General features: G+C 38.8%; 3 protein-coding genes across 3 annotated transcripts; 2 read left to right on the forward strand and 1 right to left on the reverse strand.

Moving 5' to 3' along the window:
• Window positions 1–3,739: 3,739 nt before the first annotated feature.
• ccdc85b (coiled-coil domain containing 85B) lies at window positions 3,740–4,342 on the forward strand (the record flags this gene model as incomplete). Its single annotated transcript, XM_079228745.1, has 1 exon — window positions 3,740–4,342. The coding sequence occupies one exon, from the start codon at window positions 3,740–3,742 to the stop codon at window positions 4,340–4,342; it is 603 nt and encodes a 200-aa protein (XP_079084871.1).
• A 2,198-nt stretch (window positions 4,343–6,540) lies between these two features.
• On the reverse strand, window positions 6,541–9,742 carry fosl1a (FOS like 1, AP-1 transcription factor subunit a). The gene is made up of 4 exons (XM_079229103.1): window positions 9,628–9,742; window positions 9,066–9,317; window positions 7,897–8,004; window positions 6,541–7,782 (listed from the first exon to the last, which is right to left on the reverse strand). Exons 1-4 carry the CDS (start codon window positions 9,727–9,729, stop codon window positions 7,231–7,233), a joined length of 1,014 nt encoding a protein of 337 aa, XP_079085229.1. The 5' UTR covers window positions 9,730–9,742; the 3' UTR covers window positions 6,541–7,230.
• A 4,244-nt stretch (window positions 9,743–13,986) lies between these two features.
• Window positions 13,987–18,202, forward strand: yif1a (Yip1 interacting factor homolog A). Its single transcript, XM_079228602.1, has 7 exons — window positions 13,987–14,173; window positions 15,231–15,335; window positions 15,940–16,018; window positions 16,107–16,164; window positions 16,265–16,420; window positions 16,685–16,778; window positions 17,481–18,202. The coding sequence occupies exons 1-7, from the start codon at window positions 14,006–14,008 to the stop codon at window positions 17,637–17,639; spliced, it is 819 nt and encodes a 272-aa protein (XP_079084728.1). The 5' UTR covers window positions 13,987–14,005; the 3' UTR covers window positions 17,640–18,202.
• Window positions 18,203–19,030: the final 828 nt, after the last annotated feature.

Raw genomic sequence — 19,030 nt, forward strand, 5'->3', positions numbered from 1 at the left:
TTAGGCTGCCTCCAAAGTATACACAGGAAGTCACAGAAACAATGACTTCCTGTTAGTTCCGAACTTTAGGCGTCTTGTAGTTTACAGATCACGTTTGGATTTATTCATATGTGTTTATAAATGTATATTTATGTAGAAATGTGCATGTAGCTGCATCCTTTGTTCTTTTTATGTCTGCCTGTGAGATACATTACAACTGGTTTTGATATGTGTTGTATAAATAAGATTTTGATTATCAACCACACAAGATATGTTTTTAGATCAAACCTGAGACTAGAAGGCCTCTCCATGTAGTTTAAGGCGCCAATCTACCACAGAAACAGAGGTCAAATGTGATTGGATGAGCGCTCTTAACCAGATCCTTAACCAGCGGCCACGCACCAGGCTGGAAGCTGCAGGCTGAAGGCAGAGCAACAGAGGAAGCTGTGCAATGAGAAAATAAGCTAATAGGGAACACATATTATAATACATGTAGTGTATTTGTGAAAAACAATACAATTATAACATAGCTATAACTTTGTGATTCTGTTTAGGCCAGCAGAGAAGGCTTAGCAGGCCCTGACAGCAGATTAGGGGGAAGTGTTCTCGCATACAGGAGTAGAGTATATTTAATATTTTAGCAAAATCCACATCCGAGAACACATTTTAAAAGCATTGTTCCCACATAGCCTGCTGATCCTAATGCATGATGATGGTGTAATATTGTGTGTTTTCAATTTGAGTTTTTTTGTCATTTAACCCATTTGTAGAAATTATGCTTTTATTCTGAAACTATTTTAGGTCATTTTTGCTCTATCATCAGTTTATTGTTAGTCTATGGTACTTCCCCTCTCAGAGCTTCTACTATTTGTATGGTTTCAACAATCTTATTATCTGCGTTCTTTTCGGCTTCATGTCTCTTTTATTCGCTACATTGTAACACTGAACGCTCCAACGAACACAGTGAAGATTCTGTGTGTTCGACTGTTGCTGACTGTTCATCTTGTTCCACTGCTTCAGTCACAGCTTAGAGCCAAAGCAGACATCTCTCATCCTTCGGGGTTCAAATGTGGCACAATCCCGATATGATAACGCTTATGCGTCGTAAGAAAAATAGGCCATTTCATGTTGTCTTTGTCCATAAGGTTAAAATACAAAGACACACTTTTTTTCTGACCAGTGAATATACGACTGCAGACAAAATTGTGGTGTAGACAATTTAATAATTAGACAGTAATCCCTGATGAAAACAGAAATGGACAGCGTTTTGTAGGTTTCTTCTCGAATTGGGTATATTTGAGGGATCATGTGTCGTAACACTATATCATGAAGGATGATAATCACTTTAATCATGGTGCTATAGGTTGACCTCGGGTTGTTTTGTTTAATTCCCCTGTGTTCATAATAATAATAATAATGCATTTCATATTTAACGTACTGTCACAGAGCCAATATAAAACAAATAAAAACATAGTTAAAGCAAACCATAAGAAAAAAATGGACATCATCGTCCCACTTCTAAACCCAAACCTAAAGCTGAGGATGTCTTGCCGTTCCCGAAATGCGTATACCCAGAACCCATAACGACCTGCCCACTGCCTATGAGCCGCAAAGTTGGCCTGTGTTTAATTCTGTTGGCAACCATTCATTTTAAGCAAGAAAGCCATCAATGGCCAGAAAAACATTCAACTACAATGAACGATAATGTAAAGACTCAAATCACTACAGCACATCTGTCAGCCAGCCTATTTCTGCCCTTCCATTTGTGCTCTTAATTTATTTTAAAATGTGTATGATCCGAGATGAGATCTGTGTGAGCACAAGGCCTGTGCCTGCTTGCTGCGTGTTCACAATCTGCTCTCTTTTCCTCTGGCGATTAATCTAAATAAATCCCTGCAAATCCCTCTCCTCGCCCTCCCTTTTGGTGTTTCATGTGTCCTTCAAAATCACAACATAAGGGAAAACGACTCAGTCAACATGTCTTTTTTGTCGGATCTCTCGCTGCACATCAACACTCTCACTTCTAACCCCTCATGACACCCTGATTCCATCCCCAGCTCCCTCTTGCACGGCTAACACCCTACATTGTTTTGGCCTCAGCTGAACAATGGAGGTGGGACAGAGGGCGGAAGGATGTGGCTGAATGCCTCAGCATAAACCCATGGAAGAAAAAAAGCCTGCAGTCACACTTTCCGCCAATGTTCTTTGAAAAGAAACAAGTACAACCACAAGTCACTCATGATACCTCTGCATTGTACTGTGCATCTTTCTTTTTAGTGAACTTTAAAGGCATGAAGGTAATGTATCTCCTATGTTTTTGCAAAGGTTTGGGCAGAGCTAAGATCTGGTCATAGCATGTCTTTGGTTTTTGAGGATGATGAGACCAAGCTGATCAGATAACCCAAGATGCACAGACCTTTCCTCATCATTTCCTTCAAGAAATGGGCATATCCATGTTGTTTTGGGATTCATGACATGATAAAGGTAAAAGTAAAATCCAAATGGGGGCGCACAAGTTCCTCTCTGAGAGACATGCAGCAGACTGATTTTCATAGCTGAGACGACCAGAGTCAGATCCGCTAGATCACTGAGCTATTCAATTATACTATGCCATTCACTACCATGTCACATGCCCTGTGGTATGCGAAGAGCCTCAGAGGAAACCACTAACATGTCCGATTGCGGTCTAACCGACGTGTCAAAACAGCAGTTATCGCAAAAAGTGAAACTTCCGGAAAAAAAACCATTCAAAATAACATGATTGTTGAGGAACATGATTGCATTGCAACCTGACAAAGATACCTTCCAAAACAAGTAAAAACTTTGATGAGTACGAAATCTACATTGCAGTTAAATCCAATTCGTTCTTCTCACTATTTTCATAAAAATGTAACAAGTCGGTGCTTTTATTTTGAAGGCGGCAATGCCTGATTCCGGTTGACTCCAGTTTGACGAGCAGCTCGCCGCTTGGTGGAGTCACAGCCGTGAAAGTGGCGGAGGCGGACATTGTTGTGGTAACAGTCCAGCCCCAGAGGATGAACAGCGATGATGTATTCATTTTGAGCGGATAAAGGGCGAGATTGGATTTTAATTTGTTTAATTTGTTTGTTTTTTTATCTAAAGATTAGTCGTTTGTAAAGAACCGGGTGGAAACGCCGCTGCACCGTACGGTTCTTCGTACACCGGGGAACGGAGTTCATTCAGCCGAGCCTGGTGAGACGATGCCAGCGACGTGAAAAACACAACATCTGCAGGGTGTGCATCCGACGAGGCTGCTGGATTAAGCCTCCGTGGATCGGCCGGTCCTTTGCACATAAAGGCCGACGAAGAGCCCAGGGGGCGGCCGTTGCCTTCACATACTGAGAGAGGAGGTAAAATAAGGACAGTTGTAGTCCTGGAGGCCTTTGGAGAACACAGTCTGCTGTGGAGAAGATGACAGATTGACATTAATGTGGGTTCGCGGCGCAACACGACCTCATTAAGACATCATCCACGGAGAACTGTGTTCAGCACAAATTAGGGCTTAAATCACAGCGCCTTGGAGAAAGCCATCTGAAAAAAAAAGAAAATCACATTTTTGTGCCATGATTTGGCCTCCGGTGCTGTGGTGATCGCATAGGCTGACATCTGGAAAACACTGTATGCAGAGGAATAGGATGTGATGGCTCTGTGTTAAGCAGTGAAGCACCCGGCTACACCTCAGCGCTTTTAATACACTCTCAGGTACCCTCTATAGGTGCAGGTTTTTTTTAAATAGAAAATGGGTAGCGACGGTGAGATAATAAATAGAGAGCTGTCAAAGATGTCTGACGAGGATTTGCTGGCGTGCTCCAAAGAGGAGCTGGTGAGCCGGCTGCGTAAAGAGGAGTCGGAGAAAATATCAGCTCTCATCCAGCGAGGACGGCTGATAAAAGAGGTAAATAAACAGCTGCAGGGACACCTCCTTGAAATCAGGGAACTGAAAGTCATCAATCAGCGCCTGCAGGAGGAAAACGTGGAGCTGCGGGACCTGTGCTGCTTCCTGGACGACGACCGGCTCAAAGTGAAGAAGCTGGCCAGGGAATGGCAGCTGTTCGGGCATCACGCGGCTAAAGTGATGAGGGAGGACCTGGGCGGTTACTTGAAAAAGCTCGCCGACCTGGAGCGCATGCAGGACGGGCTGGTGAAGGAGAATTTGGACCTGAAGGAGCTGTGTCTGGTCCTGGAGGAGGAGTGTGTCAGCAGGAGTGACTCCAGCCCCGGAGGGTCCACCGAGCTCAACCTGCCCTGCATGGTGGCCCGGGACCTTGGGGACGGAAGCTCGAGCACAGGCAGCGTGGGAAGCCCAGACCAGCTCCACCTGGTGTGCTCACCTGATGACTGATGTCAGATTTATGTCCGCAGTCAGGGCTTCTCCAAATCAAATAAGGAATCTGTAGACTAGGGGTGGTGTGATTGACAGAATGGAGACATGGAAGCTTTGTCAGACTATACAAATCAATTTGGTGCAAAAGCATCAGGGCCTTCTGAATGCTGCAAAGATTTGTGTGCCACCAGGTTTAGACTTGACAAAGAATCTACCACTATTGACATTTTCAGGACTTTACAAAGACGTTTAATAGATGTTTGCCAGATGATAATGTATCAACATTTTACAGTATTTGTTTTCTATCGAGCCCTCTGTTTTGGGGAAATTCTCCTTTTTCAGTGGTCTGAAGAAAAAATAAATGGGACCAAAAGAATGGGTCACATATACAAATTTATCTCATGCACTGGACTAGCCTACACTGGTAGAAGCCTTTTTTTCTATTGCACTGGACAGCGTTATCATGGATCTTTAAATCACAGATCTAAAGATTCATTTCAATCCAGTTTTGAGCCATATTTAGTCCACTTAATTCCAATAGCACTGAAATAGATTTGTGATAAAAGAAAAAAATGAAACTATTTGATATTTGCTTTTGCTAGATGCCCAATAATGTGTACTATTTTATGCACTCTCTTCCTCAGGACAGGATTGGAGTGCCATATGTGCATGATGATTGTCACAATTTGTACAGGCCTGTTATCCAGTCTGATGTGAGGGCCCTTCAGGTGTACTGTGGGTGGGGCTGCTGTGCATAATGTACATGTGCTAGCTGGAGTCTAGAGCCAGCACACATGTTAGGGTTTGGGATCAGACATGGTAGATGTCCTTGGACCTCACTCAGAGCTGAACTGAACAAGTTCTGTCACTTTTTTAAAAATCCAACTGGAAACTCTTTGTATCAAACTGGAAGGTCTACAAGTTTTAATGATTTATATTCTATTCAAACCAAGCTGTTTAAATTCACTTGTATTACATTTTTCTTACATTGTTGTTGATGTTCAATTAGCATATCACAGAGTTTGTTTGAGTTGACGACAGTCAGCTTTGTCTTCTGTAACTCATGCTTTGTATTTACCCTGTAACATTAACTTTGACCCTTCTTTCTCTTGATTTATCTGTATTAACTAGCATTAGGCTACTAACCGATTTCAGTTTAAATCATAGATAATGCACATGGATTAGAAAAGATTTATTTTGTTGTTAGCTGTTTATTGGTGGGCTATGCTCGTAGTGCATTGAAGAGCTTTAAATACAGTGGGTATGACACTTTGTGCTGTTCTGACCTTTCTTTGTGTGTTTGACTTTGCAGAAACAAGCATTTACACATTTACATGACACAGAATGAATGAATGAATGATTTCTGCACTTGTTTTGACCTTTGTGTCGAAACCAACTTGCACTTGATTGATGCTCCCGTCATGTCACGCAGTATGACTTTATGGATGTTCATCAGTTTTATTTTTGGATCCCAGTCCGGAGAGCTGAAGAGGGCAGTAATGCTTTTAACCACTTAGCGATGCACAGACGTCCTGTGACAGCAGCAAGCACACCGATTTTTTTCTCCATCATGCTCTATAGCTCTCAATCTGACTCTCGTCTCATCTCTATTTCTCTCTCCAACCCCATTTTAGCAGAGCAACCCAATTCCCTCTGAGCCATGTTTGTATTAGCAGGAGATTCACTTCATTTTTTGGAAATGGAGAAACAGAGAACACAGTGTTCATGGTTGAGGGGCATAGAGCTGTCATTCATGTCAGTATAATCACTTCTAACAAGCGTCAGTAAAAGGGTTGGGATTATTTTCCTTAAATATAATTATTTCAATTAGTCGTTCCATCTCAAATGTAAGAAAGGAGAGAGACATATGGCTGTTGTAATTGGGTCAAAGGTTATGTCTTTATTTTTTTGACCAAAGCACACAGATATTCAGTTTCCAATGGTATAAAACACTGCAGCACATCCTCACATTGGATAAGGTGCCACCTGAGAATATTCAGCTCTCATCTTTTATTGATTATTCACAAAATATCTGCAGATTAATCTTCCATCAGCTGACTAAACAAATACGCCTGTCAGTCTGACAGTATTTTAATTTAAATTTGAGGAATGTGTTGATTTTGAGATGCAGTTAAGTTTAATCATATCCTTCTGTTGTTTGTTGTTTGTTTTTTACAATAATAATATGACATCACAAATTTCACACAGTCATGGACAACAGTTATTTGCTCTTTATTGTCTGTGAAGTAGTACAGTTTAAGAAGAGATTAAAGTAAGGCACTGCCCACCAAAACAGTTCATCTGTCAGATACAATAAAAACATTATAAAAAATATATTACACTCTCAAGAATAAATATGTGGTAATAATCTATATTAACTCCTATGGCCCAGCCTTAGTGGTCAAATATTTGCATAGACAATATTAGGATTCATAAAAGATTCATACAAAAATAAGGACCATTTACAAATAAGTACTATATTTCCCTTGTTGAGAAAGTTTATACAATGTTACATAACAATAAAGTAACAATGTAAAAAGTTATTAAATGCAATATTATACTGAGTTATCGTTATTAATATATTATTAGATAGTTATCACAGTTGTATTGTATCTGCATGCAATGCTGTGTTTTGATCTGATAGCTTTTAAAATGAAAAATATAAAGACTTTATATCAATACTTAAAAGAGAGTAACATTCTTATCCTGATAGTGCAACTACCTTACATATTATATAAGTACATAATCAACTTTCGAGAAGAGAAGAAATGACACAGATCACACAGCTCATTCTGAAATGGTTAACAGAATCATGATTTTCATTTCCCTCATGTTTTCCAGAGATCCTTTTTGTCACACATTATGAAATTAACATTAGTGTTTTTCCAGGACGAGACGGCAGTAAATCACAGAGTGAGGATGGACGGGGAGTGCAGGGAGTGATCCGATTGGTCTCCACTGCTGCTGCTGCGGCGATGAGCTATCCCACAGGGCTGTGGGACTTGAGACTGGTGGATGTTTCCTTGGTGTAATGTAGCATGGGATGTGACGGAGGCGCTGGTGTCTAAAGAGGCAGAGGGATAGGTGAATACCATACCAGCTGTGAAGGGCAGGAGAGAGGGAGTAGACATGAGAACTGGGGTGTGGAGAGAATCTGATTCAGTGGTAGAGGCAGCCAACGTCACATGCTTGGTGGGGATGGTTATCTTTGGTTTAGGTTTCTCCATCTTTGGTGGCAGTTTGGTCGAGGGTCCGGGTCTGCTGAACTCCTGTGGCTCTACTTTGATGCCTCCCAAAGAGGAAGTTGATGGGATCAGATCCGAATCCGAATCCGAGTCCTCAATTTTACAAATGGGACGGTGAGCCTCCAGGACCAGCTCAAGCTTGTCTCTCTCCTTTTGTAATGCAGCTATTTCCTTCTGTAATTTGGATTTTTCTTCCTCCAGCTGGTCAGTCTCCTACACCAGGGGAAAGCAGAGAGAGACAGACGTGTTAAGTCTCTCATCTCTCATTGAGGCCAATGTCTTGTGTTTCAATCATTAATATTTTGCATTTGTACAATGATCACTTACGTTTTGCAATGTGTCTGTCAGCTCCCGACGGCGATTGCGACATTTTGCTGCAGCCAACTTATTCCTCTCCCTTCGTATTCCACGTCTCTGTATCTCTTCCTGGGATAACTTCCATGAGAAAGGGAAGATTAATGATTAAAATACATAAAATAAGTTAATCTGACGCAGAGAGTCAGACTCTAAACACCATTGTCTGTCTAAGGTTGAATTGTGAAATGTTGCTTTGGGTAGAAAACTCAAAATATGAAATGTACAGAGAGACAATTTGGGACGCCATCGTAGACTACATGACACATGTGAAATACTACCACCCTGTGTGTGCACTGAGTCATCACAGTCATGGCGGATGAATGGTCTTGAAATGTCTGAGCTTTTGTGCCTTTGTAACACCCTAACTCTGACTTCATCCAGCACCCTGCTGAATAATTGCTGTTGATCAAATATTTCCCGCCCTTTCAGGGTGATGAGTCACCCTCAAACCCCAGTGGTGACTCAGGTGTGAGTCACAGAACATGACTTGCCCCTGTGAGTCACATGACAGTCCACTTCCTGTACAATGAAATTACAACGGAATGTGTGCCAACATGTGCCTGATGAAACCACAAACTTGTGGTGGTGCCGAAATTGCTGATGGTTTTTAAGGTCAAAGTTGCGTTAAACTGGGTCACATTGACATCTCTGATATTGTGTTCTGGCACGTAACAGTGCCCTGTTCACAAAATTCAGATCTTTGCAAACAGTGTGTCGCAGGTGATCTTTTCACTGAGTCAACAAAGACTCAAAGCAAACACCATCAAAGAACATAAACAGTGGGTGTTGGAAAAAATGTCTTATTTAGGTAATGTATTCAATAAACTCTCTACATTGTATTATATTGTCCTTCCCCCATTTCTAAATGGATTCACCTCAATGGATATGTAAATCTAAAGGAAATGACACAGAGAGCATTACAGGATATTACACACTAGTTACGAAATGATTGAGCTACTGTCCACACCTCACTATCTGCATCTCTTACAGGGAAAATATGATAATAATATACAGGGAAAACAAGATAGCTCTTTTCATTTTCTCTCTGGCTGACACGCAATAAATCCACAATTACCAGTGTCTTAATCAGTGTATATATATGGTTGAAAAGTTACAGAATCAGTTATTTATTTTCTTACATATTCATCGTTCCTGCGCCTTGTTGAAGTAGTAGTGTTTGGGGCTGCTCTTATGACCCCTGGTCTGAGAAGATGGGAAGGTGGTGGACCCAGAGGCCGTGCCCCTGAGAGGGTTGGGTAGGGAGGTACTGGAGATCGGGAAGGGCCCGGTGGATGCATGAGGGAGGGCTGGACCAACCACTGGAGGTCCTGGTTGGTTGTGATGGCATTAAGGCTTGGTACAAACTGATTGCTGCCAGCCATTGTAAACTTCTGGGTAAATAGATTGAAAACATTGATTAGATAAAGTTAATGGAAGTAACAACATGTGATTAATAACTAAACATATGGCATCTGAAGTATAAATGGAAAATAATGAATGTAAACCATAACTTATGATGAAGCTTATCATGGTTACAGAGATCTACAGAATGACAACTCGTATAACTACAGAAGTTACAAATGATGTGACATTAACAGTTCTACTTTATTGAAGCATTTAAAACGTTTTTAAAAAATAGATTCTGTTTCACCCCCTAAGTCTCTGAGGTAAGTTGTAGCACATCTATGAAGGTACACCTACCTGATCCTGCTGTGTAGTTGTAGTGTTGGAGGTTCCCAGGGAGTTTGACCCAGAGACGCTGCCTGTGTACACCGGGTTGCCTCTCCCAAAGTTTCGATACATCCTTTCTGTTGAAATGAAAATAAAATTTGATCCGGCTCGGGTTATAAAGCCTTCAGGTACCAAAACGGTACTTTCGGGTTGAATCTCGTGTGTCAATTCAAAACTCAGGGTAAGCCCACCTTATTGCAGTAAATCGGTAGAGTCCAAACGGGTGCGTCTTCAAGGGGGAGAAGGAAGGAAATATCGCGTCGCTTTTTTTCCAAATGGCCTTAAAACTTCCCAAAACAACTTTCAGTGCACCCTCTTGTTGTTAGTCATACATCTAGAAGCCAAAGTCTGGGAATGATTGTGAGGTTGTAAACTCTTAAAGCGGCACTATATGTTCGCCACGCCCCTCTGCAGTTACGGGAAATAATGTTGTCTGGAACCTCTCATGAATCAAACCACGTGCCGTGACGTCATTGACCATATATGGTGAGAGTTTCCTCCTGAGCGAGGCACCCGGGATTCCTCAACTGAAACCACTTCTGATGCATTAGTACTACAATTTCCTACTCCAGTGGAAGTACTGTCACTTATGTAATATATTTTATTTACGCTAAGGTGAAATATTTCAATTCAAAATAAAATTGGCCGAAGTATAAAACAAAAAAACAGAACAGTTATTTAAATTATAGCATATTTACTGTTATTTCAATATTTGTTGTACTTTTTGGAGATAAGGACACAAATTAATCATTAAGATTTCAACAAGAGGAAAGGGATCACACTAGACAAGTTTTCAAAAGTGTATCACTGTTCTCACTGTAATTGAACTAAAGTCAATTAGTTGTGTCTTTTTGTTTTCATTTCCAATGCTTATGGGGAATTTACAACATTTATGTGAGTTTGTACAGTAGCTTATACTACTTAGAAAAACCTTATGTCAAAGTGAAATGAATGAGTTAATTTGAATATACTCTAAAAAATAATAGGTTTTAATGCAATTGATTAATATGTTATGACTAACCTGAAGTAAATTAGTATGTCTAACAATGTCAAGGTAACTTAAGTTTACATTTTCAGTTTTCATTTTCAAATCCAGTTCAGAACATAAATATCTAGAAATTATGAAAACCATTGTATTCTTAATAAAGAAATACATTTACAGTGAACCTTACTAATAATGTATGTTAAATGTTATACTATGGACCATAACATGTATTCACAAAAGTACAAATATTCTTAAAAGTAAATTTGACCATTTATTTCATAGCTCTTAGGTCTGATAATAGTTTAAAAAAAATCATACACTGATACTCTTATATCGTAAATATACATTTCCAGGTTGCATCGTGCTTCAAGATCGACTATTAAATAGTTCATAAAGTGTGGGTGAAGCTGGGTGCATGCTGTGCCTAATTGTGTTGAGGTTTTTGGCAGTCACTCTCACTTCACAAACCACATCAATGTGTATACATGTCTGTGGAGATGAGTCAGTGCATTGCAACAAAGTTGCTCATTTATATCAACCATTCAACCACTGTTTTTTTCTTTTCTTGCAAGCACAATATAATTGCTAGTAAAGATAAAAAAAACGGCATGCTTCAGTTAGCTTAGTCTGTCACAGCTGCTGACCTTGCAGTCCCTAAGGACTGAGTTCCCGGCAATGGTTGATTTCTTCTAGCACCAGTGTCTCACATTACAGAGTCGCTAAAGTTAATTGAAAGACAGTTTGTAGTCTTTTTTTTGAGGGGGGGGGAACAGAACAAAATAGTGCAGATTAATCCTTATCTATGAGTTAGTGGCCTTCTGTCTCATCATAATTTATGAATGAGAATAGAGACAATGACCGTACACTGAAACTGCCAAGAGCATGGAACTTAACAAAGCCTATATCTGATGCTCATTGGCCCATTTCACTGAGTCTCAAATTTCAGATTTCACCAAAGAGCATGATAGCTCTTTGGTGAAGAAGACACACATGCAGGATGTTTTATTTTCAATGTGGTTGATGGTGTCATATGAAGGGAATATGGGGTAAAGGTGAGTGCCAGATGACTAAAGCGTCAGGAATGCATGATGCCACACTTGCTATAATTGTGACATGCCCCAACATGTTTCCCCTGATTACTCTATTCAACCACCAGCTGTTTCGATTATGTCTTATTTGATTAAGAAATGTCTGCTCATCAGACATGCATATTTGGGTGCAAAAAGGTTTTATTTTAAGTTTGTGTATATTCACAAGTTAGAGTGTGGAAGTAAGTTTTTTTCAGATTCTCTTAAAATGTTCCCAACAGAAGTAAAACAAATTCTGGAGTGGATAGGGGAAATGTAGATCTTATTACCATTTACTCACCCTACAAACACTCCTCAACACCCACACACACATCCATCCCACACACATAATTCACAGAGAATATAAAAGCATCCTCATGACACACACTTATGTTTATTTGGTTTTGTGGGTGTTGCCTTGTGAATTAATGCGTAAGTACCTTGATCTTTATACCCAGTACAAAATCCCATTATGCCTGTACAAAAAACAGATTGTCCAGGTTATGGTTTGGTGAGGTAAATATCAAGAAATAACTAGTTAAATAAAATACAATTTGAATAATATAAAATTACTACAATCCAAATGGTTTGGGAAATGTTATTTAACTTGGTATTAAAAATGTTAAAGGTACATTTGCAGTTTAATGTAGCGTTACTCAGGTAAGTAGGGTTCTTATTTTGAAGCACTGCAGAGGTGGTAACAGTAAAAACCCTTAAATATTTAAAGACCTCAATATAGTAACTAAAACAGTTGGAAGCATTAACAACCAAATCTTAACGTAGTAAAAGTGAAAGTCCAGAGCTAATTCTAACGGTGTTTAGTAATTTGATGTTTTGTTAAGTTTCATGAATATAACATATGTTATGTTAATAACTTGAATAAATTGGGATACATTGAATAAAGTAACGTTCAATTAAAACAAAAAAAGCACCATAATTCCTCAAAACGCAGTGGATCAACGTTATAAGTGTACAGTAAGAGTCTCACGTGTAAGTAGCAGCAGTAACGCTGTACTTTAGTGATTATACTGTCTTCGTGATCTGCCACGCAGGCAAAGTGAAGTCGACCAACCGCAGTGGATGGGAGGGTCCTAAACAGCAGCCACGTCGCGAGCTAACAACGTTAGCCGTGCAGGTGAGTGCTCTCGTGCTCGTTGTTTACTTCATTACATTGTCCCTCAGACAAACCTTGTGGGCATTTTACATGTTACTGTTAAATGTGTGTTTCTCATACATGCGGCTCCACCACGTGTTACTTGAAAATATTGGTTATATTAGCTAACTTAGCTGGCCTGACTATCTAGCTAGTTAGCATGAACCGGTTGTCACAGTGGTGACCGTTGGAGACGTTTATACGGAGGTTAACTAGCAGGTGTGAGCCTCTTACTAATATCGTGCTAACTAATTAAATGTTCTCAATGCCAGCTGTGGTATAACATAACGGTGTGTAATCTATATGTAAGTTAACTTGCTAGCTGAGCGGAAACGTAGCTAACGTGTCATTGTTTTTGTTTTAAGCCAACGTCACAATGGACTTGCCACATCAGGGGTACAGACCAAGTAAGTGGAAATATGAATCACCGCGTTACCATATCTTATTAGTTTAGTAAAATATTTGCAAAATACCCGTCCGTGGTTCTACTTCCTATTTTCTTACTCGAGCTCAACAAACTGCTGTCACTTAACGGGTGATATACAGTAACATGATCCCAGTTTACTAGGTAACCTCAGACCTACTTTTATGCAGTTTAATACACCAGTAACTTGAATAAATCCTACCTGCAAGAGGGTTATAGTGGCTATATGCTATTTGATTATCATGGGGTGGAGAAAATATTAGAAACACATGTCAGTATAATGCAATACAATTCAACAGCACCACAAACTACAGCCCCCAACATGTCCATACAATTTAATCAACACCTGTTTAAAATATTTTGAACAAAATCTTTAACTTATAACATTTGTAAAGGATTTATTACAGAACTGCATTAGTTTGTATTATACTGCATTAGTTTAAACTTAAAGTACCTAATACACTGGTTACTAAGTGTAAACCTTCACTCTGAGTATTTTAGAGCCTGTTCCTATTTGATTGTGTTGATAATTAGAGAGTATCTCTATTAAATGTGTATAAATAGTTTTTTGAATATATATCTATATATATATAGATATATATTCAAATGTTCCTAATTTACTCCGTTGTGTCCATCCATTCACAGCAAAACCGAGGGCCCGTGCAGCTCCCACAGCAGATTCTATCCTGTTTGATGACACCAGCTCTGTAGCGCCAGCAATGAACAATCAAGGCTACTACACTCCTGGGTACAATATGGCAGGACCCTCAAATGACATGCAAGGAGGTGCTGTGCCGAACAGCATGTTTGCTGACCCAATGGCCAATGCTGCAATGATGTACGGCTCCTCATTAGCCAACCAAGGAAAAGATATGGTGAACAAGGAGGTGAGAAAAAAACAGGATGTACTACAGTTTCCTTCAGATATGACATATGCTACAGATTGGGGTTAATCCAGTAACCTATAAATATGGTTACATTTAACACAACTTTACACCTGCCACAAAAATGTGTCTTGGGGGATTCAATCTCAAATTGACAGGTGTCAATTTAGTGAAGATGCACCAATTGCAATTGTTTGGGCCTATTCAGATTATTAATATTTTTTCAAGTCTGACCAGCCAATTCAGATTTTCTGTCTTTCTAAAAACTATGATTGAAAGCATACACAAATATTAAGTAAATCCAAACTGACCCAAGTTACGGGACCTTATTGCTGTCAACACCTAGTTTTTAAGGATGTTCCTGCAGGGCTTTTAAATTTTTTTTTTCGGTGTTAGAAAGTATGACCTGTGTGGCTGTACTTTGTGCCACAGCTGCCACTGTGTGTGCGACATGCATGTTTCATGTGTGTGGCTGTGACGGTAGTCTGTGCTGCTGTGTGCACGAAAATGTAATATAAGAGACTGATTGGCCGGCCAATCGATCTGTGCATCTCTTGTAAATTTAGGTTTAAATGCACCACAAACAAACTGAACCATTTTTACAAGGTTTTGAAGTTTCGCTGTATGACGAAGCATACAAAGCAAGACACAGCCTGACTCTTGATATGGACAGATAAAATGTCTAAACAGGAGTACAGAGTCATCTCAAATACAGCAATTTGCGTTACAACTGAACAATTTAATGTTTTTATCCATGCAGTTGTCACAAAGGTGACTCAGCAAGTTCATAATTTTATGTTTTTCAACATGGAGAACCATACAGATGTTCTTTTGACAACATATCCACTCTCCAGGAGCAGTCTAATACTTTGTGCTTTTCAACCACTCTGAAATGCTTCTTTGCCTGATAGTAGTCGGGGGGGAAACCGATGTTGTTCGACTGGATTGTTAGCTTTCATACACAAATGGTTCAGATGTGACTCAACTGTATTAATTATTCTTTGGCAGAATGTCACTTTTCATCTCTAGAGTTAATGTTTGCACTTCCTTTGCCTTTCAGATCAGCAGATACATGTCTGTGAACAAGCTGAAGTACTTCTTTGCTGTTGACACCAAATATGTATTGAAGAAACTTATGATCCTCATGTTTCCTTACACGCATCAGGTAATCAGTGCCATCCACCCATCAGACTTTGTCCTACATCAACATACAGGAAGAAACAAAACATTCAATAGCATGCATAACTGCTTGATAATTTTCCCTGCTATCATATTTTCACCCACTTATCAATTGAAACCACGCAAACAATTTAATCAGCCTCATAATCACCAATCCAGATTTATTTATGAACATGAGAATGCTTTGATTGTTAGTGCGGATATAAAAGCACACCGAGCTCAGTTCATTCCCACACACTTTATCTTACTGAGATTGTAAAATAAGTCACCACTCCAAACATTTTGTGCCCTGATAATGTACGAACAACACAGAGTGCAAACTCCTTACAAGACCAGGGTGACAAAAAGCCAAACTAAAGAAGATACTCGTCTTGATTTACTTTTCCCACAATGTGATTTAAGCTCAATAATAATGTCACTATTATTCTTATTATTGAGCTTTAATCTTATTAAGTTTAAATCTATTTTCATTAATTTTATTGTTTCATGTAAGCTCAGGTGAAGAAAAGAGCACCAAACATAATTTGCTTATATCATGTTCTAGTTCAGTCAGCAGGGTGATTCGTACTGTACTTGTGTGTTCATGGTAGGATTGGGAAGTTCGTTACCATCGGGACGCTCCACTGACTCCAAGACAGGATGTAAATGCACCAGATCTTTACATACCAAGTAAGTTAAAAAAAAAAGAGAAGAAGATCAAAAGCAGAGCATTTTGTGATGCCTATCTAATGTTCTAGGTGTACTTTTTGTCTTTTAGCGATGGCTTTCATCACCTACATTTTACTTGCTGGAATGGCCCTCGGCATTCAAAAACGGTGAGTGACTCTTCCTTATCTAATTTAGTTCATCACTAAAAGTAAATTTGTTGTGTATCAAATATATTAAATACGAAGTGTGTATTTTCTTTTTGTGAAGGTTTAGTCCAGAGGTTCTTGGACTGTGTGCCAGCACCGCCCTCGTGTGGGTCATCATCGAGGTCTTGGTGATGTTGTTGAGTTTGTACCTTCTGACGGTACACAGCGACCTCTCAACCTTTGATCTCATTGCCTACAGTGGATACAAATATGTTGGGTAAATGTCATGTTATACTTAAGATGAATATGCTATGAAGATATGAGGGTTAGTTTTAGAACCAGGCTTCAACCTGTTGTGTATTATAGATGAAATAATTAACTGCTAAATCAAAGATGTAAATATATTTATTCAGATTCAGCTCGGTGGTTAAAAAGTACCTTTTGTAAATAGGGCATTTATATATTTAACTCGGCTCATGTTAGTTGTATTCAAATTGATATTGAAGGACATTATGAATATTTTGTCATGCTTCTCCTCTAGGATGATCTTCACAGTGCTGTGTGGCTTATTGTTTGGCAGCGATGGATATTATGTGGCACTTGCGTGGTCCTCTTGCGCCCTTATGTTCTTCATTGTAAGTATTTTGAGCAAATTTTGGAAGTTAATTTAGATTTAGTCCTTACTCTTAAGCCAAAAATGTATGTTAGTTTAAGTCCCATTTTCAGCATTTTTATCCTTCATAGTTTTTGCCTATTTTCAACGTTTTGTCTGAACTTGTTTTGCTATTTTTAATTTTTTCTTATGCCTGTGTCAAATGTACTTTTTCAGTCATTCGATCATATTGAACATTTCAGTCAATCCAGTTTACCCATAACGAATAACTTTCTCATTTAGTCCAACTTATTTTCACATAAGATTGTATCTTGTCATTATCTGATAAAAAAAACACAGGTTGAATGATTAATAATGCAGCGTGGCAGTTATTACAGTATTGTTTTTCTTCAGAGGAATGTATTTTTACTTTAGAAAAGTTACTAATTTCCTAATCTACTGTAAATAGGTCAGATATTTACATATTTAGAAGCTGTGATTTTTCAGTTCTTTCCCAGCGTGTTTTAAATAACAAAGAAAAAGATATGCAGAGTACACCCAACAAAGTACACTATATTGCATTATTTAGCATTACTATGTGTTGCATTGTTACACTATATTACATTTCACAACTGAAATACCTCAACAATGACCAATTACTTCACATGTCCTACAATGTTTTACTGAAAAACATACTTTTGGTTGTAGCCTTATTTGCAGTTTACAGATGTTTCTATCTTTGCAGGTTCGATCTCTGAAAATGAAGATCCTTACCTCGCTCTCTTCGGACTCCATTGGAACTGGATCAAGTGCCAAACCCCAATTTCGCCTTTATATCACTGTGGCAACTGCAGTGTTCCAGCCAATTATTATATACTGGTTAACCTCTCATTTAGTCAGGTGACCGTGATGCATTCAATAACTTCAAGTCCAATTGTATTGGAGCTAAAACATTTAGTTGTTGAGTGTTTGTACACCTGCCTTTATACGCTTGTTTGTCAGTACACTCAAAACATATGTAGACGTTGTTGAACTGCAGCGTGTGTTGAGGTTATTAATGAAATGTTTAACTGATTTAACCACAAAGTGTGACACAGAAAATGTCTCGTGGACAGTAACTCTGACAAATGCTTGTTTTTGGCCACCTAACTTTAAAGACAAGGGCTTTCTTTGTGAGATCTGTTTAATCATAACTTTGATTCAGTTCAAATTTCCTTTTATATAATGTCCCTGGACCTGCTTTACAGTATTTCACCCCACAGTACACACACACCACTCAGACATAAAACGCACATTACACACATGATTTAAGTACTATTTTTCTGATATTGTGGGTATGTTACTGCATTATCCCCCTTTCTCTTGTGAGTCTTGGATTGTATTTATCTACATTTGACAAAGCATGACAATGTTTGGATTTTTTGTAGAAAATAAATAAATATATTTAGCTTTGTGTATTACATTTTACCCGTTTGTGAGATATTTTTTGTTTTCTGCAAATAGAAAAAAATAGTCACGATGCTGCATTAGAACTGCTTTTGATACTTAAAGTACTATTTGCTGACTACATTTTTAAGGCAAGACTTTTACTTATAAGAGTATTTTTACACTGTGGTCAGGTTATTTTTACTTTAGTAAAAAAGACTGAATATTTATTTCACTACTGGCATTTTGGTAGTTTCCTTGTTCATTTTTGTGCATCACTTTAAAAAGTTGCTCTGTCCGTGTTAAAAGCTATTCTAACCATCAAATGATATACATTTTCCACTTTCAATCTTTAAACCAACTTCAGTCCCCAGAACTGTTATAATAAAAAAATATTTAATAACTTTTTGTAGGCTATACTAAATGCTCTCTTTTTTCACAGGGTTGTGTTAAATGATGAGCAACTAAATGTATTGTGATGCATTGCATCAAACACAGAATGCAGCAGCAATGCCTCCAGTGGAAACCAGGAAAATATCCTCAGCTTTATAGGGCAAACACGAGAAAATAGCTCAATCTGGTGGAAAATAGTCAAAACTACAGTTGTGAAGCCAGGGCTTTAGATTAGAAGTCTGATATAAAGACGGTGGGATCAAATTTGGTGATTTCAAATTATGGGGACATTTTTGTGTATTTTGGCTACACTGTTTATTATTGACTTACTATAAGCGCTGAGGTTGAACTTTCCAAATTTGAAAATAAACCCAAAGCCTTGCCAGAACTTAAGTCACATAAACTGCCAAAATTATCAAAAAGTCAAAAATGTCCCGGATGAGGTATTTTACTTCGGGGCTTTGCAATTTTAGCCCT

This window comes from Taurulus bubalis (genome assembly GCF_910589615.1).
Source record: "Taurulus bubalis genome assembly, chromosome: 13".
NCBI lineage: Eukaryota > Metazoa > Chordata > Actinopteri > Perciformes > Cottidae > Taurulus > Taurulus bubalis.